The 25,047-nt window shown below is 35.0% G+C and overlaps 4 protein-coding genes and 1 long non-coding RNA gene across 10 annotated transcripts; 2 read left to right on the top strand and 3 right to left on the bottom strand.

Annotated features, from left to right (window-relative positions):
• The first annotated feature begins 1,114 nt into the window (after window positions 1–1,114).
• On the top strand, window positions 1,115–3,279 carry LOC107859660 (microsomal glutathione S-transferase 3). Its single transcript, XM_016704736.2, has 4 exons — window positions 1,115–1,503; window positions 1,800–1,875; window positions 1,993–2,165; window positions 2,961–3,279. The coding sequence occupies exons 1-4, from the start codon at window positions 1,391–1,393 to the stop codon at window positions 3,031–3,033; spliced, it is 435 nt and encodes a 144-aa protein (XP_016560222.1). The 5' UTR covers window positions 1,115–1,390; the 3' UTR covers window positions 3,034–3,279.
• LOC124896039 lies at window positions 1,456–1,986 on the bottom strand. Its single transcript, XR_007052421.1, has 2 exons — window positions 1,804–1,986; window positions 1,456–1,507 (listed from the first exon to the last, which is right to left on the bottom strand). It is a non-coding gene; the product is annotated as an uncharacterized LOC124896039 (long non-coding RNA).
• A 1,737-nt stretch (window positions 3,280–5,016) lies between the features above and the next one.
• LOC107859661 (uncharacterized protein At1g65710) lies at window positions 5,017–7,884 on the top strand. The gene is made up of 2 exons (XM_016704737.2): window positions 5,017–6,402; window positions 6,834–7,884. Exons 1-2 carry the CDS (start codon window positions 5,224–5,226, stop codon window positions 7,722–7,724), a joined length of 2,070 nt encoding a protein of 689 aa, XP_016560223.1. The 5' UTR covers window positions 5,017–5,223; the 3' UTR covers window positions 7,725–7,884.
• An 863-nt stretch (window positions 7,885–8,747) lies between these two features.
• Window positions 8,748–9,896, bottom strand: LOC107859662 (NDR1/HIN1-like protein 6). The gene has a single exon (XM_016704738.2). The coding sequence runs from the start codon at window positions 9,705–9,707 to the stop codon at window positions 8,928–8,930; it is 780 nt and encodes a 259-aa protein (XP_016560224.1). The 5' UTR covers window positions 9,708–9,896; the 3' UTR covers window positions 8,748–8,927.
• A 2,921-nt stretch (window positions 9,897–12,817) lies between these two features.
• On the bottom strand, window positions 12,818–23,863 carry LOC107859663 (gamma-tubulin complex component 2). 6 transcript variants are annotated; one of them, XM_047407112.1, is made up of 22 exons: window positions 23,614–23,863; window positions 23,369–23,377; window positions 23,077–23,132; window positions 22,861–22,906; window positions 22,274–22,408; window positions 20,497–20,628; window positions 19,885–19,968; window positions 19,710–19,808; window positions 18,743–18,834; window positions 18,110–18,182; window positions 17,886–18,038; window positions 17,647–17,766; window positions 17,475–17,528; window positions 16,855–16,938; window positions 16,682–16,756; window positions 16,462–16,593; window positions 14,916–15,041; window positions 14,708–14,815; window positions 13,855–13,917; window positions 13,629–13,703; window positions 13,211–13,413; window positions 12,818–13,133 (listed from the first exon to the last, which is right to left on the bottom strand). In XM_047407112.1, exons 1-22 carry the CDS (start codon window positions 23,686–23,688, stop codon window positions 13,007–13,009), a joined length of 2,121 nt encoding a protein of 706 aa, XP_047263068.1. In that variant the 5' UTR covers window positions 23,689–23,863; the 3' UTR covers window positions 12,818–13,006. The 6 variants fall into 6 exon arrangements, with proteins under 6 accessions (XP_047263068.1, XP_047263067.1, XP_016560229.1 ...); XM_047407111.1 differs by having other exon boundaries at window positions 22,861–22,918; XM_016704743.2 differs by having other exon boundaries at window positions 23,317–23,377; window positions 23,614–23,695.
• Between the last annotated feature and the right edge of the window lie 1,184 nt (window positions 23,864–25,047).

Here is a 25,047-nt window from a genome sequence, read left to right on the forward strand (position 1 = left end):
CATTCTTCCGCTCTTCCACTCGACTTCACAGAGAATGAGATTTTGAACGACGAAATTGACAGTTTAAGTTTTGAACAGAAAGGAATGTATAATAAATACGAATGGATAGTGAAATATCAATGTTAAAAGTTGTAATTGCTTCAACCGAAGATTGGGGTTGTTCTGCCTTAATTGAAGTTGTCATAACCCAAAACATGAAACATTATTAATTCATACTCTATAAGTCTTAACATATATAATTAAAAAAAAAAAAGAAGGGGGGAGGAGGGGGCTGCCAACTGATTAATTAGCCTGGCTTCACTAAAATTAAGGGGAAAAAAGAGGTCCGCCAGTGGAGGTCGAACCTGTGACCTGAGGGAACCAAAATGTGACACTCTACCACTCATGCTAGACAGCACTTCAGAGATGTGAGTGACATGTTTATTATTTGACTATATCCGTCTCTATATATATGTATAAAGAGAGCTTCCGTCGAAGTTTGCGGGTAGCGTGGCACCCTCACCGTTTTTAATAGATCCGCCCTTGCAAATAGTACTGCACTAACAAGAACAAGGGGACAATGTCAACGGATTCTACAAAGCAAATCGACTTCTTATTAATGGCAAAAACAAGAAGGGTTTTCCATTTTTCCTACAAGATTTCATGCATCAAGCAAAATCCAATTGATATTTCATTTTCATTTTCCACTTGAGTGACATTTTGTTAAAATACTGTTTGTTTCGTTCTTGATAGCAGAATCAATAACAATCATACAAAGATATTTTGACATACATACATGTTCTAAACAACATAGGGTTTATCGACGAACATTTATTCGTTTCGCTCATAATTTTATATATTGAATCGAGAGTTCTTAAAAAACAATATCTCTAAATCACTTATAAGATTATACTATTAGATATGCTATTATGATCGCTCAAAATTTTCTAGTAAAAGTTATTATAGAATCCCGTTCTTCATTAAGGTAGTCTTTAGCGGTATATTTTCAAATATTTTTGATAAGTTATTTTGAGTGAAGTTTAAAATTTTAAAAATTTCTGAATAATAAAATTATACTATCTAGAAACTTCTTAGGATATTTATGACCAAACGGGTCCTTAACTCGTTAAAGTGTCGAATAAATAAAAAATAAAAATTCAACAATATCCAATCACATTTCCAGCTTTTCGCACTCTCTAGAAGAAGGGGGTAAAAATAACATTAACTTTCCTACATTATCGTGGGAACACAAGCAAAAGTCAAAGTAGCATTGAAGCATTCTTGGCAAACAAGACAAGAATTGGGTGGCGAGATCTCGAACCAGTCCCCTATAAACCTCACCTCAACACAAAGCAAAGTATCATTCAATCCCTAAAAACTCCCATTTCTCTCTCAGAAAGATCAAGAAGCCATGGCTGGAGTTGAATTGCTCCCTAGAGAATATGGATACGTTGTTCTTGCTCTTGTCGTTTATTGTTTCCTCAACTTCTGGATGTCCTTTCAAGTCGGCAAAGCCCGCAAAAAGTACCTCGTTTTTCACTTCTATTTGTCTAAATCTCTCTGCATTTCTTGGTTTTTCCTTATTTTACACAACCCCTTTTCTGATTTTTGTGATTTGGAGATAAAGATTCGTTTTTTTTTTCTATTATGGCAAGCCCCTTTTGTGATTTGAAGATAACTTTTTTTTTTGTTGTTGTTGGATTATGCCAAACCCCTCTTGTGATTTGAAGCTAAAGATTCGTTTTTTATTTCGAATTATGGCAGAACCCTTTTGGGATTTTAGCGTAGAGATGTAATGATAATAATGGAAATCTTAACAGGTACAAGGTGACTTATCCAACAATGTATGCTATTGAATCTGAAAATAAGGATGCTAAGTTCTTTAACTGCGTTCAGGTATGCTATCTTCTTTATAGAGAAACAAGTAGTATTTGTGTTAATTTTCTACACGTGCTTTTGATGTTGTTTGGTAAATTAGGAAATGCTATGGATTTATTGGTGTGTTGATTGCAGAGAGGTCATCAGAACTCAATAGAAGCTATGCCAATGTTTTTCATGTTGATGATTGTTGGAGGGATTAGGCACCCATTGATTTGTTCATCTCTTGGAGCTGTTTATATTGTGTCTCGCTATTTCTACTTCACTGGCTATTCCACTGGCGATCCCCAAAATCGTCTTAAAATTGGGTTAGTCTCTCTTCTTTTTAGAATCATTTCTTGTTTTTGAATCACCTATTTTCATTTAGGTTGAATTTAACTAACATGTTCAGTATCCAAATAGTATTTCAAAGTAAGAAAGAACAATGCTCTCTCTCTATGTGTGTGCGTGTTACCTTTTTGACCTTTGACAGAGTGAAGTGAGTCTTTCACTTGTTCTTAGGTCTAATGCTCAGACTAGAAACATATTTATTGAATTATTTTGATCTTTGTTATGCTGGCGAGGTAGAATTATTTTGAATTTTTTATCATTTAGGTTGAATATAACTATAACATGTTCAGTATCCAAATATTTCAAAGTAAGAAAGAACAATGATGTGTGTGTGTACCTTTTGACCTTTGACAAAATGGAGTCCTTTACTTTTTGATCTTTGTTATGCTGGCGGGTAGAATTTACATGGGTGTTCACACCAAGTCAATGAATGAAAGTTAAAAGTGTCTTTTGTAGGTATGTTTATCACTTTCATAGTTAATTTTTAACTGTTACAAGCCGTTTACTTCAAAAGATTAGGTGGGTTATCCTTATATAAATTTATCCCGTGCTTGGTTGGAGGTGTTCCATATTGAAGGTGGAGGATGGATTATCCAAGTTATAATCTTGGTTATTATAAACCTGGGAAATCGTCGTTTTGAATTAAATGACCCCTTAGGTTAAATGGCTTGAAGTGTGTGTTATATCTGGTTAGGGGAGATTAGAACGGAATAGTTCTAGAAATGGTGTGTAATGTACTGAATGCTGATTATTATGGCTTTACTTCTATGCAGGGGGTTTAATTTCTTGGCAATTATGGGGCTGATGATTTGCTCAATATCTTGTGGAGTTAATTTCCTTATGTAATGAATAGTAGTCTCAAATGGAGCAACCTCCTTGTAATTCCCATTTATTTCCAGTAAAGGATAGGATGTCTTTTGTGTTTTTCCCTGTTGTATTAATTAGATGTTAACTCTTTACTTATTTTCCTGGTTGCTCCTAATTTCAAGCTCCTATTATGTGTTCCAAGTCTTTTTTGAGTCGTACCTTTCACTGCGGAATGCTGTCAATAATATGAATTACATTGGTACTTTCTGTATCAAGTTAACTTCATCTGCATGCTGTTTCAGTGTTTGCCATTTTAGTTGCAGTGAAGTTATGATGGTTTGGAAGGACAGTTTGGTTCTAAATTGATCTGATTGCTCAGTACAAGTGTAATATGGTTGAAATTGTTTGATCTTAGATGTAGGAATAATTTTACTTCAAATTTTGAATTTGTGTTCAAAAAAATTCATTTTTGAACCAATAACTCAAAAGGACTAAAATTACTAATCCGTAAGCCATTGGGGGGAGGGGCTTTCGATTGAACAATTTAGTTATGTGGCTCAGACAAACTAGAATAATTCCAAAATTAGATAGGAATTCCAACTTCGAAAATGAAGGAAAAATGAGTTTGATGATTGTCTATTTTCTCATCTCATTAAAAAGTTACCTTAACTCAAACAGTAATTTAAAAACCAGTCAAAGTCCTGATAAGGAGGAGCCTTATTTTCTTCCAAAACGTCCCTCCATTGGCACAAATATTACCATTTTACTCTAACAAGCAGTCAAGATTGTCTCGTACGAAAAATAAGGGATAATAATTTTGAAATAACCATTCATTTTAAAAAGTTTGGGCATCTGAAGTACACTTGCTTCATTGCGAAACTCCGTTAACAAAAACGACAAATACACAATGCATTTTTTCCTAAACGTAAAAATTGATAAATAATATGTATATATCCTCTGTCATATTTTGAATATATATATGTCCCATCGTTAATGAAATGATACGTATATATCCTCACACTAACAGTAAAAATATCTATGTACCCAAAGTATGATAGAGATATATATAAATACTATTTATTATAATTTGAGAGTATATTTATCCATTTTCTTTTCGCAAGAATATGAATGAACCATAAATTAATGAAAGGATAAAAAATTTCAATTTCGAATAGCAGGTGAATTCGGACCTCTGGCAACAAGTTTTTATCTATATAATAATAATAGTAGGTGAATTTCGAATAGTAATTGTTGCCTTAATTACTCATTAGTCCCTAGAGAAGTCAATTTTATCTATATAAGGCATCACATTTTAAAAAATTGTACAATTAGAGCACCAAATCCAGAAAATTAGAATTCTAGAAAACTAATGTGACCCACATGCCCATCACTGATCAAACGACCGTTGAAGGATTCCTTAATCCAAAAAACTGGATCAAGATTCTCATCATTCCCCAAACATACTTCATAAAATACACCATTAAAAAACAGCAATTTTTGTTTTATCCCTTCAAACAACATATAAATTCACATGATAGGTGACAAGATCAATTATTTTATAGGCCAAACACATATATGAACGTTAAATTTGTCTGAAAATTTTATTTACACACTTAAACTTAGTTTTGTTCTAATTGAACACAATATTATGTATAATTTCATTCTTATTAGACACAACAAACTCAAAACTACAACAAACATCATACCCAATATATTCTCACAAAGTGGGTTTGAGGAGGATAAAATGTGCATTGAAAAATATGTGTAACCACACACATTTTATTGATGGAATGAATTTTTAGCTTGTGCCTCATAAGAACAAAATTATATATCGTATTGTATTCCATTAGAACAAGACTAAGTTCAAGTATCTAAATGAAATTTTTGAGTAAGTTTAAGGGACCGTATATGTGTTTGGCCTATTTTATATTTTGAAAGAAATAATACAAAGCCCTTTTAACGGCTCTATTGACAGACTGCCACCCTATCCCCCACCCCCCGCCCACCCCTTACCCCGCCTCAGTCAAAATTTGAATTTCCTCTGCTGAATCTATTTCTCTCACCCCATAAAGTTGCCATTTTTAATTGAGTGGTTTTCTTGAACTCTGAACCCCTTTTCCCCTTTTCCTCTTATCTTTTTCTCTTCCCCTGCCGTTACAAAATCTTCAGTTTTCTTTCATCTTCTCACTGTAATTTTGAGGTTTTCCGTTATTGGGAGAAAAAAATAAAATGGGAAGTTGTTTGAGTAAGAAGAGCACATCTTGTTCTTCTTCTTCTACTACTGCTGCAGTTTCAAATACAAATCAAGAAATCACCAAAATTAATAGTACCCAAGTGGAGATCAAGAAAGAGGTAGAGGGAGAAAGTGTGAAAAAAGAAATCTTTGTTATCAAACACAGAAAAAGCCATGAAGTGGATAGGAAGACTGAAGAAGAAAAGGGTGTTGTTAAAAAGGCAAATGAAGCAGTTGAGTCTGCTAATAACAATGGTGAGTTAGTGAAAGAGAATAATGGTATTGTTGTATCTGCTCCTGTGAGGACTTCAAGTTGTACTAAAGAAGAAGTTGATGCTATTTTGATACAATGTGGGAGGCTTAGTAGGAGTTCATCTATGGGAAAGACGGGACAATTGGGTTCTAGTGGATCCACTGATAATCCTCAAAGGAGTAGAAAGTATTCTGGTTCCAAGAGGAGTTTCGATTTTGAGAGTGAGAATGGAAATGAGGGGTCGCAAGAAAATGTGGTGGATTGTGAGGATGATGGGGCTGTGGGAGATGGAGTTCGTCGCCATAGGCAACGCCAACGCCAGCCTAGAACGCCTAATTCTTCATCTCAGGGACGGAGGAGAACCCCGAGTAGGGAGAGAGACCAGGAGCAACAGAAGCAGCGGTCGGGTAGTAGTAGAGAAAGAGGCAACAGTGGAGGGGTTAGAAGGGTGAGTAGGTCTCCTGGTAGAAGATCTGATTCACCAATTACTACCTCAAATGGTGGCAATGTGGCTTCTGTTAATGCTAATGGAAATAATGGCGGTAGGCCAGGGAAGATGGTATCCGTACCTGCTACTGTTTCATCTATGGTGATGGACAAGAGCATTGATGCTGGTGGACCTGAGAATATTTCTGCTGCTGCTGTTAAGAGGGTTCAAGTGAAGAGAAATGCAGGTGGTGACGGTCCAAGAACTGCTGCATCTCCGCGTGCTCGTTCACCAGCAAGGGTGAATGCAAAGGTGTTGAATGAGAGAGATAACAATGCTCATTCCAACCAAAATCAACAGCAGCCCATGTCCCTTAGCCGCAGCAATTCGAGGAAACACGAACAGTCTCCCTACAGAAGAAATCCTCTCAGCGAGATTGACACCAACGTTGTCTTGGAGCAGATGCCCACGCCAGGACGGAAGGTCCCTTCCCAGGTTGGCTCCTTTTATTAGTTTGTAGAGTTTTTATTTCGAAAAAAAATAAAAAAAAAATCACGTTTTAGTTCGCTTATTTATGGACTGGCTGATATTTGCTTGTGCTAGCAACCTTTGAGGCAATGGTTTGTATTAGAAAAAGAACTAATTATATGTATGACATGAGTTATAAGTTTTGTAGGTCTGGTGTAGGTATAAGTGTGAAATTAGAGAATGAGAACTGATTTTAGTCTTGTTGGTATATCCATGTAGGAGTAAATGTGACATATAAAGAACCTTACTTTCCTTGAAAGATGAATAATTTTACCTGAAATATAGACCTCTATAGAGACTAATGAGAGTAGAGGATTCATTGACCCCAATTATTATGGGATTTTGCTTGATCGACTGATTTATTAATGTCAATATTCATGTGCTCTCTCTCTATGCAGAAGTTGAATGCAGAAACCGTGAGCATTAGCAAAGTTGTTCAGCAAGGAACTGAGAACAAACTTGGCAGCAGCAAAGGGACTCTGGATGGCAAGGTCAAGGAGCAGAATGTTGCAATGAATGTGATTGTTTCAGGACCCGAAAGCCATAAACCCCAGCGAAGCAGGTCGCTAAGGCTATCTAGAGACCTAGACATCAATCCGGAAGCTCTCTCAAATCCTCCTCAATCATATACAGCACTGTTGCTCGAGGACATCCAAAACTTCCATCAGAAGACCAATACCACCACCCCTGCGTTTTCGTTACCACCTTGTGTAACAAAAGCTTGCTCAATTCTTGATGCAGTTGCTGACCTGAACTCAACCACTAGCTCCAACTTGTCTGGTGCTTTCTCTGATGACAGGAGAAGAAACCCCACAGCTGAGCAATTTAGTCAGAATGATAATGCTTCTTTCGGGGCTGATCATCCTGGAAAGAGGAGGCTAGGGATCAAGGACCCGTTCATGGAGTCTGAAGTTGCTGTGAGTGATGATTTAATGGAGCCAAGCATACAGAAGTATGTAACCTTCAGAAGGGGAACTGATATGGAAGAGCAAGAATCCTCAGGAAGCAACAGTGTTGTGGGTCAGCAAAATTGGCTTTCCCCTTCCGCATGGGAACCAAATTCGGCTGATTCAACTGACTGTTGGCCTTCTTCAAAATCCTATAGCAGAGATGACAACAGGAGTCCTCTAGGCTTCCAAAGGCAAGAGATTGGCCATGACATGGAAGAAGGCAAAAGAAGAGTGAATGTGAAGAGGAGGGATTCTGACAACCAGCAAGCAGGAATAGGCCGTGGCAGAGTTGGACCTAGAGGTGGTCTCCACCCGATTTCTATGGCTGCTTCTACTTAAAACATCGAACAATTTGTTAAAGATGTATGCAGTTTGTTTTAGAATACATTTTCCAGTTGTGGTTGCACACTTTGCAGCCTTTGTTTTCTTTGAAGATTGTATGCCTCGGAACCTTTCGTTTCATTGAATGTTGTCTACAAATGATTTACTTGGAAGCAAATGTAACTCATCTGCCGCCTACTAGTAAGATTCTTATAAGTTCTATCATTGATACCATAGTGGTAAAATTGGAGTTTCACTTTAATGCAGGGAACGAAAGCATACGACAAACATGTATTAGTTACTAACTTGGACAGACCATTTCAAACTGACTGAGAGGTATCAACTAGAATTCCCTGCAAAATATTACAGTTATGACATCTTTGGCTCATTCCTGACAGTTTATAGAACACAGTTGGATTTTGGAACTCTGACATAAGAGTTAATTCCAAAATTGCATATCATTCTTGATGAGCACTTCTATATAAAAGAATGACTATTTTTTCTCTTAGGACAGGAGGAGGATGCCAACCATTCATCTACTGTCACTTTTCTACTTAACCATGTAAATTGCAACCGTAGTGATAGATGATCTTAGCACAAGCATGAAGGTCTCACCAAGATACATTTACACCTGTCCAATAAGTAAACTATGCAAAAGACTAAAGTAAGAATATATAAGAAAAATGGAAAGTAAATCATACGAAGCAGCTCAAAATGATTGTACTTCACAGTAACCAAGATTGAAATACTTTTAAGTAATTGTATTAAATTGTTCACTAGGGGAATCTTGAAGCATTACTAAAGTTGTTCCCATGTGACCCATAAGTCACGGATTTGAGCCGTGGAATCAACCATTGGTGCTTACATCAGAGTAGGCTGATAAATCACACTCCTTTGAGGTGCAACCCTTTCCCCAATCTTGCATGAACGCGGGAATGCTTTGTGCACACGACTACCTTTTTTATTGTATTACCTAGTTCAGGAATTTCTTTTGGGTACTGATACTACTGTTCTTTTCACATGATACCAGTAAGACCAAAATAAGAAAAGGAGAAGCCGATAATACATATATATCAATCCAAAATATATGAGTACAACAGTGTCTACAGATATTGAAAAAAATCTGTAAAAAGTGAAGAAAAAGTAATTATACAGAAAAAATAATCAAACAACAAAAAAAGAAATCCAAGATTATAATGGTGGACTATAATGGGATATGAATTAAAGCCTAAATCCAAACTTGCAATCACTATTCCTTATCCTGATAGCATTATTTGCAGATAAGCTATCCACATCCAGCCTACACTTAACCAAAAAGTTCCATTTCATAAGCTTCAATTTCCCAACTTTAAGCTTCACTGGAACTTTTGCCCTGAGATTCAATGGAATACTTCCTCTCTGTCGATCCACCTGAAGTGCCTGCATCAATTCAGTAACATTCTGTGTTTGTCCTGATAAATCCAAACTTAGTACAGTAGTATTCTGATGACCCTGATAAAATCTTGGCAATGACCCTTCACAAAGCTTAACACCAGTATACCAAACACTCAAATGGCTACCACTTTCATAGTAAATCCCAATCTTCTTGTTGGGGTTTCTTGCAGTGATGCCAACATTAAAAGTAGCAAACAATAAAGTCATGTCATTGTTGAAACTGAATTGACTGATCCTCATGCTGTCAACAGAGTAGTTTGGTATTTTTGGTTGGAAGACAAAGTAGAAAGCAGCAGCTAAAGCACCAATGATTATGATCATGAGGAATAACAGACAACATGTGCAACAAAGACATTTTTTGCAAGAACAACATCTTCTCTTAGGTGGTTTTAATGGTGGATAATATGGGATTGTTCTTCTCCTCAAAGGAACTGGTTCTTGTTGTTTCTCAGGGTCACCTTTTTCTGAACTGAAAGAACCCCTTGGTACTAAAGGAACAGTGGGTTTTTGTACTGGTGGTTCTTGTTCTGGTTCAGGTACTGGATGGATTCTTTGATGATCTGCCATAGCAAGAAGAAGAAGAAGGGTGCGGATGTAACAATGAGTGTAGTATTTTGCTTTCGCCTTAGCCTTGACTAAGCTTTTTGATATATATAGAATCTTGAAAGAGTCTTAAGTTATTTTTTTCGTATGTATTTGCTATTCCAAGTTTCCTAATAATTCACTTAAAATCTCGTCGATAAGTGCTTAATAATCTCTACCTAATACTCCCTCCGTCCCAAATTGACATGCCATAATAATTTTAAAAAACTAATTAATAATATGACTAATTTATTATAATACCTCTATTAAATGATATTTACATTTTAATTTTAAAAAAAAAATAATAAAAAAAAGACAAATAAAATGAGAAATCAAGAAAATTTGGGACGGAGGGAGTAATAGAATAGGTGGTACTAGTAATCTATTTATAATGGCAACTAGAATTTGGAAAAATTGTTTATATATATATATATATTTTGACTATAAATCCTATTTTGATATGGATTAGAAAAACAAACAACTACTAAATCCTAAATAATGTAGAACCCAAGTTTTTAAACACAATATTCAAAAGTTTTTTTGTAAAAAAAATAAGATCATCTTATCTATTTCATCATAATTTTTGATGAAAAAAAATAAAATAAAATAAAATATAATAGATCATGGGGCCTAGAATTATTACTCCCATTAGACTATTGGAAAGAAAATATAACAAGTATCATATGTCAAGATCTATATGTAAACTAATAGTATGTAATATGTGATTATTTTTTTTGACTTTTATGAGGAGAGGTTGATGTGTCCCCATCTTATGAATTTGTATTGTAAAAGCACACCACATTGCTTTAAGGAGTACGTATTTGCCGACTCATTGTGGGGGAAAAAGAAAGAAGGACGCGTTAATGTTTTCCAAAGTCAGTGTTTGGTTTGTGTGGAAAGTTATTAAATTTGTTTTGGTAAGCAAGCAATTTTCTGAATTTATTGGGGGGTTGAGGCTTTTTTTTCAATTATTCAATCCACAAAGTCTAAATAGTTTGAAAGATAATTGAGTGCTATCATATCTGAATTAGCTTCAATGCAATATGAACAAAATTGATGGTTTATTAAAATAATTTTTCTATCTCGTATAAGTTTGTGTATACTTTACTCTCTCCATATTTTATTTATGAGACCACATTAAGTACGTTAATGTTTTTGTTGTTGTGATGTGTTGCTCATTTGATTTTTCACACCGAGAACAACAGAACCAATACTATTTAACCACCATGATAATGTTTTTTTTTTTTTTTTTCCTTCACTTTGTTGTGTGAATTATTTGAACTTTAAAAGCTAAATACACTTATTGAAACTTAAATTTCCAATTTAAAGAGGATTATCAGTCAAACATCTAAAAGGCGATGTTTCAATTTAGTGCTATTATTAATACTGACCAAGTCTTTGAAATGGAAGCCTTGTCCAAATAGATGATTAAATCATTTAAAAAAGTAATTACATTTAACATTATATAATATTATTGATTTGATAATCTATAATAATTATAATTGACTTGTTATAACATATTCAAATTGCATTAATAAGTACGTATAATTTTTCTATTATGTTATTCGCATAATAACTTAAATCCTTTACGGAAAAAAAAGTAAACTCTGTTGAATAGACAAATAGATCAGTGATCCATTCTGCTTTCATGTTACACATGGAGACGCATCCCAAAAAAATAAAATAAATGAAAACCTTCTTCCACCTTTTCTTTTCTTCTAGTTATTATATGAAGAAAAACAAGAAGAATGAAGTTGAGCAACAAACCAAATTTTTAGAAGCTTCCATAAAGCTACAAGTTCTACCGTCCCATTTCATTTTCAGTTCAGATGATGGTGTTTGATAAAACACCAGGTTGTAAGAAAGAGAAAAAATTGTCAATAGACTATAATTATCTCATTAAGAATTTTAAAAAAATCAAAGTCAAAATCATTTTAAAATAAAAAATAAAGTAACATTCCTCACAACACAGATTAAAAAACAAATTAGTTTGACACATATATTAGACAATGAATTAATACAATTTTCTCCGTCCCGAAACAGTGTCACCTTAAAAATTATTAGTACTATACTCTTTCAACTATATTTTACATTTATAAAACTCCACTTGGTAAAATTAGACCTCGTTAAATTAAGTATGTTGTTGGTTGTTGATTTTAATGACTGGGAATACCAAATCCTCTTTTAAGGACAAAAGAGCGGCTGATATTGGAGCCAACAAACCTAATAGAGCCACCGGTTGTTGTATTTAGTGGATCACCAATTATATTAGGATTAGTTCAACCCTAGTTACTACTATGCATAATATATAGATAAATCAAACTACTTGAAAGGGACTGTCATTTTTATTTATTTTTCTTTTCACTGCTGGAAACAATTTATTTACGTGGTCTGTTACCTTTCTTTTCCTTTTTTCCCAGTGGATTAGGTAGCTGTTGATTGGTTATCTATTATTCAATTTTTGTTCTTAATTGTTGGATTGTTTGCACATCATTTCTATCGATATCTGTGGATTTTAAAATTAAACTTGAAAAAGGGAATCCAAGGTCGCTATAGCCTGTAGGATTGAAGAGTGTTGTAAGTTGTTGAATCCATATAGGTATTAGGGAATTGATTCGAGGGCAATATACAGGAGAAACTAGTTTTCCTACTCTTCTCACATAAATAGACAGCGAAGTGAGTGGAGAACCTGACGTCTCAGGTTCAAACATCAACAAAGACAAAAAATACTAGTGATTCGTTCCATCGGTCTCAGCCACCACCGTTATCAAAAAAAAAAAAAAAAAGATAAAGAGACTCGAATTTATTGGATTCTAGGCTTGTCAATAATCAGATTCCTCAGAAGTTTGAGCATTCAATTGTTTTCTCCACAATGCTTTTAATGTAGTAAGTTATTTAACCAACTTCCACACTTGTTTATTGCTTGATAATTAGGCATAGCTTGATCAATACTAGTAGTAGTTTTTAGTAGTTAATCACCAGTCCTCAAAGGAACGATGCTCGATTCACTCAAGATTACCATGCAACCACATATATTTGTGTTTGCTTCTTGGAGGCAACACTAAGGTCTCTAAAAATCAGATAAAAGATTAAGCTAAAGGGAAAGAGGCTGCAAAAGCTTGATTTAATTTCACACTGGTCACACTCTACAGTAAGAGAAAGGAATCGAACAGGAAAAAAGGCAGCTTGGTGCACTTAAAGGAATCAAAATGGCATACATAAAAAGAAAGATCACTACAACTGCAATTCTAAAAGTAAGTTTGTTGTCAACAAATACAATCAGCTTACTGGTCTTTTCCCACACCAAGAATCCACTGAGCAAGATGAGTCATGTATGGTTCTGCCCAAGAGCCACTGCTTAATATTGGTCCCAGGCTATGAAGCTCAAAGGTAAATTCCTTCTCAAATGTCCTGCACATGATTAGTCAACTATGAGAGACAGAGATAGCAGGGTTAAAAAACAAAAGTTCAAATTCATTTTAACATACAGAACAGATTCAAATACTGTGACATTTTCAGGAGCTAGTCTCCGCATCTGATATGGGGTCCTTAGTTTCAAGTTCTTGTATTTTTCTATACTGGGAGAATCATTATACAACGTGTCAGTATCAGCAATATCCAACGAGGAGGTAATCAACCGTTGTGTTGCAGCTGCATATTGCAGACATATCAGTTTCAACCTCTCCACCTTCTGCATTTAGAAACACATTCATGAGAAAATCATATGAACAGACTCAAAACCTAAAAAGTAATCTGGCAGTTGCTATTTAAATGTGCCCACTAGCAGGTTCTTCTTGAACAATGCATAAAGGCTAGTCATCATCAATATTACCTTTTGTGAAGATTTTCTAATTAGGAACAAAGTAACTGAAGGCACCAATAACCAGGATTAGAAATCATACTAACCCTAAGAAGGGCTGGTGATAGAAGCAAACATTCCCTCAAGCACTTATCAAGAAAAAAGTCATGGTATTGGATAACCTGTCCCAAAGATGAATCAAAGAACTAATGAGACAATACATTAATAAGTTAAAGAAAAGGACCAGCCCAGCAGGACTGTCCTATAATGTGTTTAGTTACAAAGATTCCTTTGAAATTTGTATAGAGGCACAAATTAACATAACCATTTTACCTCGTCAATGCTTTTCGCTGTTTGAAGTCTGCTGAGCATTACATGCCAGTTAGGTTCAAGAACCTGAAGATACAATAAGATACCGGTTCAATCTGACTAGCAATACACATCAAAATTTTTAATGTCAACCCTCTTGTATATCAACAACAACAACAACAGACCCAGTACATTCCCACAAAGTGAGGTCTGGGGAGGGTAAAATGTAAGCAGTCCATACCACTAACTCCGAGGAAGTAGAGAGGTTGTTTCCGATGGACCCTCGGCTCAAGATAGAGAATAATATACCAAGGCCGTAATGAGACATGAAAGAGGATGTATAGCATAACAGAGATAAGAGATAAGAAATAATAACCCTAAGTAAGAAATCATAACCCCAAGTATCAGAGAAATAGGATGTATAGCATAACCCTCTTGTATATCAGTCAATAAAATATCAAAATTATTACAGTCAACCATCTTTTATATCAGCCAATAAAATTAATTTATTTGACCTTCTAACAAGAGAAAAGGAGCAGCTGTCTTCACTAGTACAAATAGATGTACTAAAGCACATGTCTAATATAGCATTGATAAATGAAGAAGAATTGTGAATGAGAAGGATACATTAGAGCTGCTACGGTGACAGTGATGAAAAGATCAATGAGAAAAACTGGGAACTTAAAGTATGCAACCAGAAATTAAATTAAGAGAGGAAGAATAACTTGTCAAAAATACAAATAAAGGAAGAATAACAAAGAGAACTAGGAAACTTAAACCATTCAAGTAGTTATAGGCAGGCAGACATATGGGAACTGCAGACATGTAGCTAAGAAAATATTGGAACTGCAGATCCCAGAGAAGGGATAAAACTTGCCTCAAATGTCAAGTAATGTAAGAGACTATTTATGAACTTTAGCATATTGCGACATAACAAAGACGATACAGAAACTGTAGTTCCTTGCATGTCCAGCTTGCGGAGACCCTATAACAAGAAATAAGCAAACACGTAAATCTACCAGAAGTCAAAAAGGAAAAGAGAAGCTATTTTACTACTGTTAGTAAAAGTAACTGAAAGCTCATACCTGATGTACTTGCCATGCCCCAGAGAGTTGCCTGTCAACATGCTTACAGTGGAATAGAAATCTGAAAATCAACTGGTATTTTGTCAAGGCTTTCCGTGATATTACAAGAGATAATGGCCATCTAACCTGAAACACAATGAAATGCAACCAGGCTCAGGAGATAATAATACAATGATCCAGCAGAAGTACTTCTATGACCTTTTAAAGATCATTCTCGCCAAAACAGAAAATGAAAAGAAGAAAACAAGATGCTCTCCCTCGGCGCCAGCTAAATATGTTTGTTTTGGTTCTCAAATTTGACAAACTTTTATTTTAAAAAGAATGAAGAGCATGCAAACCAGCATGAAAAGCTTTGCAGTTGCTTTCACGGCGAAGGACGGCAAAGGCTTCAGAAACAGCATTCTCGTAGAGAGAGAAAGGATTATCTCCGCAATTCAGCTTGCAATATGCAAAACCCAAATATACCCAATTTTAACCCGCTTTTCACAGGTAAAAATGGGATCAACCATATTTTAATATCAGTCCCGCAACCTGTTTAAATGTGCATAGGTCCTTAAAAAATTGGGTCAGAAATTCCGGCACTAATGCTCCCAAGGGTGCGGCCTAGTGGTTCAATGAAATCGGGTTGAGCACCATGAGGTCTCAGGTTCAATTTCCACCAGAGACAAACATTAGGTGATTTCTTCCCATCTGTTCTAGCCTTGATGGATAGAGTTACCTGGTACTTATTGCTGGTGGGAGGTGGCAGGTATCCCGTGGAACTAGTCGAGGAGCGCGCAAGCTGGCCCGAACACCACGATTATAAAAAAAAATGCCGGCACAAATGATGATCAGCATTTGGCACTGGAATGTTAGTTCTGTCAAAAGAGCTGGAACGAAGGAGGAGTTACATTTATGTAAGGAGGAGTTATATATATGTTGGCAGACTCCAAAACAGAGAGTTAGATATGGTCTCACTTCGATAATATATCCCCTCTCAAGCCAATTGATCCATTTGATCATATTTGATCATATAACTGGGGAAGTAGCTGGCTGTGATTTGCTGGACAGATTCCACACTTGGGATAATAAGGGAGGTTCTTTCCTTATTTCCTTTAAGAATCTGCAGTTGCTTTATTTCTATGTCTTTAAAATCCAACATCCACTCTTATTTTCTTGTTATGTATTGACATTTTATATGCACCAACGCTTTTTAAACCTTTTATTTCCTAGTTGCCTATTTCTTTCCAATTTTCATGGTCCTTTATCGGTTTATCCTTCATTTTTTCTTGACAATTTTGCATTGTTAGTCGCTTTCATTTGATATGACTGAGTTATCTTTGCATTCTTTGACTGCCCAAAGGAGAAATTGGGCACAATTTAAATTACAATCCACTGCTAGGAAGCAACTGCTGTTCTTGATCTATGATCGATATAGAAGGCATATAGAACTGCTTTTATGAAGCAATTTTCTGCTCTTTCATCTGTTTTCTTCTCTTTTTTCTTTTTGTTGTGTGGGAGCTGTGATGTAATTTCCTTAGATTAGAAGAGAAATTAGAAGGCAAACCTTGTAATTCAAAGAAAAAGTTTCCAAGCCAGTAATGCTCAGTGGCTCCTCTAAATCGTTGCTATCTGGAGCAGACCGGCTGATCTCAAGATCTTTCAATGTACTCAATCTTTTCAATAAAGTAGTCCTCTCCTGAGAAAAGATGGACCCTTTTTACATAAATGCTGCAGATTATCTCCAAGTCTACAAGGTTAAGCAGGCCAAAGTAATAGTAACTCACCACACAACACAATAAGTCCTCATGGCAAGGATCTGCAGCAGCTGCAGTAGATCGCAAAGCAAGGTCTAGAAGAGACTACTCAGAAGAAAAAAAAGAAGGTGACACCACATTCTAAAGAGCTTCAAATGATTTCCTATAATGGAAGGCAGAAAACTAACAAACTATGTATAAACCTGTAGCTTCTCCACAGAGATCTCATCAGGCTTCTTCATGAGCTCTTCTCTAGCAGTATCCATGAAGTGAACTAAGAAATCACCCTGCATGACCAGTTGCAGTGAGTGCGGAGATAAATTTCTTAAAGGCCAAATACATCCAACTAAAAACATAAAACACCAGCACCAGGACAACACTTTAATTTCCATCTGCAGAAAGCACACATAAAGAAAATAAAGAATGAAACCAAAAGAAAAAACTCAAAACCAGGCCCAAATGGCAGGGAACTTAAGCGTATGATAGTTCTGAATTTTCATTTTAATTTACTGATTTGCTTGTTTGGAAAAGATGGGCATAAGAATTGTCAAATATTTTTGTTTACCTGATCAAAAGAAAAGAATTGTCTAATATTTTCTTCTTCCTGCAACTCATTTTGATGCCAACTTCTAGCCCAAGAAACATCTTCTTACTAAAAGAAGATAATACGAAGGGGCTGACGAGTTAACAAAGAAAGTTATTGCACCATTCCTCTGGTAGCCTTTAAATTCAAAGTTTACCAGGTATTTTCCCCATATCCAACCCCAATTCGCAGACTATCATAAGCTTTTATACATATAATCTTCTAACCACTAGCTGGTACCTGATCAAGAAGAAGATAGTGCTTAATAGATTGCAGTTTACCCATGAGATCATACTGCCAAAGAAGAGAAAGGTTCATCAGAGAGGAGTTCCATGTAAAACCACTTGCAGTAGCAAATCAAGAAATATGGAAAAAAAAACTGTCAAGAAATAACTTTCTTGCTTCAGCACACCTTATTTTTGACAAGATTTAATAGTTCGCCACTGGCAAAATCATAAGCAGACTTGATGCACTCCAAATAGTGATGATTTGAGCCTGCAATTGTCAACTTTGACTTTTCTGCCACAGGGATCTAACAGAAACAATTTGGTTACGAGCTTCTGCTAATATCACTAATGGAATTGCAATGCAAAGAAAGATGGAAGAGCTTTATTGGGTGAACATATAGCAGCAATGAAATCTTGTCAAAACCTGAATACTATGTCCACACTCTCTCATGACATTCAAATATTTTCCAGTGATCAAAATTGTTTCAGCTGCATTTGCAAGGAAACTAGGAATTTCATCTTTCAGGCTGTAACGTTGTTGCCAGTACTTGGTATCATAATCTTGAGTAAGACTCTCCTGCGGGAAATACAGTGTCAATGAGATGTCAGCACCTAAGTAAAAAAGTGTTGTTGCTGAAAAAGATGTACCTTCTGAAGAGACTTGTTCTCAGCAATAAAGAATTCACCATAAGGATCCTCAATCACTCCTTCATACACCCACCTAAAATTTTAGGGTAGTTCACATTGAGCAACAACAGTAATTCACAGTAAAAAGAACGCGAAGTTCAGCAGACAATTGTCGAAAATGGAGAAGAAACGACACACCTTAATACCAAAAGCAGTTTTTGATGGAAAAACCTAATATTTACTCTAGAAGACAAGAAAACTAGTACTTTCCTTGCTTACTATCGTGGGACTAATATACAGATAGAAAAATGTCCATTTCCAATTTAGCTGAAAGTCATTATTCAATGAAATATATACTACTTTTTAATACGTGTAATAACTCCATCAGCTGGTATCCAAAGTAGACATTATCGGCATGGACCCATCAAGATCAAATAGCAGATATACGAAGCAATACTCCTTCAACCCTAGTGATTAATGTATCACCAACTTCTTTTACACTTCATAAAGTAGAAACGTGCTTTTTTTTTTTTGGAGAAAGAAAAACAGAAACATGTTATGACATATCTGATTAGGCAACTATTCCCAATCAATGAGAGGTCAGCCAGCTCATAAACAAACTTGGATAATTATTGCAGAATCTAGATTAAATACCTCTCTAATATTCTGAGATAAGCAGTGCTTGCTGATTGTGACATCTTTTCCAGCAATGACCTCACTATGTGATCACCAGCCATTGCCTTTGCCTAAAACAGAATAATTAATCTGGAAATAAGTACAGACCCCCTCCTCAAATTGAACATATATAAGTTTGTGTCAAGAATATTGTAAATGATATTGTATACCAATTAGGACTAGTTAGACTGATTCTTTCCTACTTTTGCACCTGTATATCACTTTTAAGTCGAGCAACTTGAAGGAGTAATCAAACTAAGTTTCATTCAATTATTCCATGTCTCATTTGCTCAATGGTATCAGAGCATTGGCGAGATAAATTCTCGTTGTGCAGTCACAGCAATGTCCAGAAAGAAGAAAAATAGCCACCTCAAATTTTTCAGATCTGTTTGCATTAGCTCTCTATTTTGTGAGTGCTATGTGGAAATCAATTACTCTTCTTTATCTTTGTTTTTTATGACCACGAAATTTGTTCGTGGCCAACTCTTTGGGCCAACTGCAGCTTTCGAGACTCTGGGATGATGGCTTCGCCCCTTTACCCTTCTCCACTTAAATACTAGACTTAGTTCATTTGGCACAGGGCTCGAACTTGTGATTTAAGACGAAAGTTCCCCAACCTTTACCAATTGAGCTAAGCCCTGGGGGTTATTCCTTCCTTATCTTATTTCTAAAAAATCCTGAACTATCAAAGTAGAGTCTATCGTTGATACTTGAAAAAATTTCGACTTTCCATGAAGATTTCTGAATGAGAAAGACTAATTGATTAAAACTACTAAAACGTAAAAGTTGCAGATCTCGTTTTGATAACCATGCAAAACCAAACCACAATGTTCGAGCAAATATGGAGTTTAAACCATGGTATTGAATCTATGTTATTCCACAATTCTAGGGGAACTCAGACAATAGATTCCTTATAGTTATGAAATGTGACATCAAAACACCAGACCTGGCTTTGCAGGAGGTTAAGGACAGCAGAACCAGAACAGTTATTGGCTGCAGCCTTTTTCACCACCAAAGACAGCGCTTGCATTGAACCCATCATTGGCTGCAAGAAATAGCTTCATAAGACCAACAATGATGAGTCAAGTATACGGAAATTAAACTAATTTAAGCAGTATTACCTGGCAGTAAAACCATAATCCTTGGATGGAAAGTTTTCCCAGGCGAAATTGATGTTCAAGTTGTGCCACCATTGCTTGGTAGTCCTGGAAAAAATATATTCTAGACTTTGATTAGCTCTCACTTTTTGCTTTCCTATATTGTTTTCGTTTCTTAAAGTACTTTTTCTCTCACTACTACATTGCACATGTATGTCCAGGATGGGAAAATTATGGAAACAACTCATGGCATCCAAATTAAAAATAACCTTAAATAATCAATCGAACCAAACCAAGGTAGCAGACAGGTTTTCTCAGCTTCCTAAGAGATAATCTTCTGAAAGTACATTTATCTATCCACAAAAGGAGATTTTTATTTTGTAAGGTAAATAATTTTATTAATAAGTGGAAAACTCAAACGTTTACAAGCAGTATACCAAGGAGTAAAGAATCTACAACATCCAAAAAGAGATTAAGAAATCATGAAGATGATTGCATCCTCCCAGAAGTGATTTATCAAATATATATATATCGAGAAGAGCTTATACATAAGATGGTTAATATACCAGATAAACAAATAGAGAAAAGAATAATCCACCATGCAACCACTGAAGGATCCATAAATAAGAAACTTACAAGGAGGAGTGCCCTTAGAGCAGCAGCAAAGGCATGATTGACTAGGCCTGTCTTGAACTGTGACCTTGTCTCGACAAACTGGTTAATCAAGATATAACTTTCGCATAGCGGGAACAACCTTTTTGAGAATTCCTACAATAATAGTCCAAATTATTTCAACTAATATTTTAAACTAGATACAATATGGATGTTCCTTCACGTTTACTCAACTTTTAGACTCAAAATATTTCATTGCTTTTAAGCACATATACACTTATGTACTTCCTTTCTCCTTTTGTCATTCAAAGTGTTGCATTGTGATTGTCGGTGCATAAAATGCTAAACACTGAACACCTAGCCTAATTGTCAATTAAGTGGATTGAGAACCATGATGTCTCAGGTTCAAATCCCAATCCCAATGAACGCAAAAACACTAGGTGATTTCTTTTCATATGTACAAGTCTTAGTGGACAGAGTTACTCGAGACTTGTACTGGTGGAAGATAGCAGCTACCCCGTAGAATTAATTGAGATTTGCACACGCTGGCTGATCCCACGGTTATTAAAACAAATGCTAACCAAAAAATATAAACGCACTTCCATTGTTTTTAAGTAACAACTTTTTACACTTACATCTTTGAATTAAAGAAAAGAAAACCAGAAAGCTAGAAAGAATCATCTTTGAGCATTAACCCGTACTTCTTTTGAGAGGAAGCTACGTATTATAGATGGAGCACAAATTGTGCTTGCAATATTTACAAAAATGATCCAGCTTCATATCAAATCTATATGAATTCCAATGTATCTTAAAGAGAGATTTTTGAAAATGACGAATTCCAACGGATCTTAAAAAGACATTCTGCATCACAAATCAATTCCTCATCAATCCGTGCACCTTTTAGAAGGAAACTTGCTGAACAGCCAGCTCGACAGTTTCACGCACCGAAAATCTCAGACATCCTCCTCTAAACTTTGGGATTTTAAAGGAACACCAAACAAATTAGAGAATCCACTCTTATTAGCTAATTTAAGCATAGGAAATTTTGTCTATTAGAGATAGATGAAGGTATCATTCTCATTTTCCCTTATTTAGCTACATTTCTCTTTTCATATTCCCCCAATACTTCTTTTATGAAGTAAATAAGTTACACTCATAAGAAATGCTTTGTCTAATTAACTTTCGAACATTATGAATGAAAACTCTCATTTTTTCCCTAGCTATTATTACTGAAAACATATCTTCCGGACTCGTCTCTTTATTCTCTATGTTCTTTAGTTTGATAGTTCTTCGAAAATACATGCTAGCAACATCATTTCCTAACTTAAGCTAAATGATAAATCTGCCGGCCTACTCACCCAAAAATATTGGTTCATTGCACAATGCCGTGCAATATCAAATCTTCGGTTCCAACGGTTCCACTAAATCCATATCTTAGAAACATTATGTTGACTCTTTCTGCTATTATCTTCTGATAAAATTATGCTCAAGGCTGATTTCGAAAAAATACTCAAGGCCACATGCACAAGTTCTTTATTTGGTCGCCGAAATTGATAGCTGATATTGACAGAAGGTTCTGAGTTTTCAGATCTTCGCTCTTCAGATTCTAAGCACCCTATTCTAGTAACTATTGCGCGGATTCTCCTATGGACCTTGATGCATACCCCAAAACTAAAATAGATATAACACAACAATCTAGATCTTGATTTCACTCAGATCAACTATGAGAGTTCTTTTTCCCACAAACAGATTCAAGATGAAGTGGAGACACAACCGCTTTTCTCAAAGCAAATTTATGTACCTGAAGAGCTAAATCCATAGATGCATCAACCTGAAAGGTTATGGCATCCTCCTTCCCTCGGACTTTCTTGATAGAAATATAGCGCCCTTCAATTCCAAGCAAGGCGGAAAGAAGATCATCAATAACAATCAATTCCTGCATAAGAGTTTAGACAATATTTTAATGAATGATTATGACCCAGAACAAACTACAAACCAAGGTTGTCAAGTTTATCTAGGACATAGCATATTAATGAAAAAAACATTTTAGAAGGGCCATAACATAATAGTCCCACTACCCTAAGGCCTTAACCTTTTATACTTAAGACCAAATGACAAATATTCACAGGAAATTAAATTGCAAACTATAACAACACACACACAAGAGAAGGACATGACATATATTGACTACGACGGTCTTGTTAAGACTTATGATCCAAGTTCATAAATTTATAGTCAAATATATAACTTCTTCTTTACTGACATTATACTCGATGATAACAGTGAGAGCAACCAAACAATGATAATAACGAGTAATAACAATAGTAAGAACAAAAATCAAAAAAAGACTGGACGAGTAACTATCTAGTTGAGTCAAAAGAGGTATACCTGAATGGTGGCATGGTAGCAACCTATCACTTTATCTGTTCCGGAACTGCAATAAAAACTCCAGACAGAAACAGAAAATAAGTAGAGATATACCAAATAGGAGTAACCAGTTTGGCTTAAAAATAAGCATTTCAAACACATCAAGGTAAAACATATTGCTAAAAAAACAAAATTGACTTATGTAAAAAAGCAGAAAGCCAAGGACAAGTAGGGTACCTTGAGTCCACAGAAAACCCCTTGCCTTCAGTAGTTCCAGGTGTAACCTTTACTTCCTGCATGCATTTCCAATGGGCAAAATAGTTTCAACATAACAAACCAAGCAAAAGAAGAAAAGAAAGGTGGAAAACAAAAAAACAGCATTCGTGTTCGTGAAGAGTCGATTAAAGGCTAAAATTTGAAGATTTAAGTAATTTTTTTTTCTTGATAACTGTAGTGTCTAGGCCAGGTTGTACGCACCATGCTAATTCCACCGGTTACCTATCACCCTCCCACCACCAGCAACACGTACCTGGTAAATCTGTCCAAGGCGAAATCACCAAGTGTTTTTGTCAACCCGAGACCTCATAATTCTCAATAACTTCATTGACCACTATGTCACACACTTGGATGCGAATTTAGTAAATTTAATTGAAATGGAACTGTCAAACTGAGAGAAGTATCTATCGTTGGGGTGAGGGTAGCTAATTAGTTGAATCCTTTTTAATGCAATGAGTTTCTCTTCTTTTTTTGCATAAATATGTGAAGCGATAATACCTGATAAAATTGTCCAGTAAGAAAAGGACGACGGAGATTCCAAGGAGGAGTTGCAATAGCAGCGGATGAATCCATGGTAATTCGCCTTCAAATCTTGAAATTGACAAGTAACTGAGATTTCACAAAATCCTCTTTCTGAATTTTGATGTTTAGATTTAGCTAAAGTTTTAAATTTTTGGGAAAGCAAATTTAGGCTCTTGTGGAAGCTTGAATTTAGGCATTAAGCTTTCTTTCCATAAAAAAATAAAAATAATTACTAATAATTAGCCTTCTTTCTCTTTTTATTTTCTACTACTACTTTGGTCATGATGTGTGCTTTAATTAAATACTTCCTCCGTCTCAAATTTTTTAATTTATTTTTTTATTTTATTTATCTTTTTTTATTAATCAATAACAGATAAAAAATCTTTTTAATATTTTTTACTTTTTCTTTAAATTAAAATATAAACATTATTTAATAAAGGTACTATAATAAACTAGGTATGTTATTAATTATTTTTCTTAATTAATGTGTCATCTCAATTTGAGACGAAGGAATTAGATGACAAGATGGTTTTTTGTTTGAAAGTTTTCTAAGTAAGTTTACCAAAGCAAATTGAATTTTCACAAATTATGTGCGCATGAACTAAGCTTTTAAACAGTATAAAAGTTAAATTCAGTTTTTCAAATCTCTCAATAAATTTTTTCAAAATAAAAAGAGCTTAGAAATCTTAATAGTACGTATTTTAGAAAAATACAAATTTAGTGAACTCTCAAAATTTGCTTATTGTTGTTTTTCCAAAAGCACTTTTCGAAAAAATAAATTATTTAGGGTCGTTTGGTTTGAAAACAAGTTATACACGGGATTAGTTATACTGAGATTAGTTGTGTTGGGATAAGTTATGCTGGTATTATTTTTTAGCGGTTGTTTGGTTTGTGGTACTAAAAATAATATATAGTATATTATTTGTAAAAATATATTATTTGTTTACAAAAATAACCCTCACTTTAATTAATTATTTTTATGTTTGTACTTATATGGTTTTTGTTTGTATTTATATGATTTTTTTCTCCCATCAAATTAGAAATTCATATATCTCTTTTACATAGCTAGAATATGTCTTGTTTACATAGTTAGAAATTCATATGTTTCTTTTCCCATCAATATATTGTTTGTATTTATATATATTTTTTTTCTCTTTTTCCCATCCATAACTATGGCCATTAGTTCTCATCGCCGATCTCAGCTGGTGTGTTGAGTTCATGATTCAGTATATCAATTTAGTAGATATCAAGAGCCTAGCAACAACAAGTAGAAGCGACATAAATTTTACTGCAATATATATATATATATAATCTATACCTATAATCTATAACCTATAAGCTATATCTATATCTATAATCTATATGTATAATCTATAATATATTAAAAGTGTGAAAACCCTTAGAAAAGTA

This window comes from Capsicum annuum, chromosome 2 (assembly GCF_002878395.1).
Source record: "Capsicum annuum cultivar UCD-10X-F1 chromosome 2, UCD10Xv1.1, whole genome shotgun sequence".
NCBI classification, from domain to species: domain Eukaryota; kingdom Viridiplantae; phylum Streptophyta; class Magnoliopsida; order Solanales; family Solanaceae; genus Capsicum; species Capsicum annuum.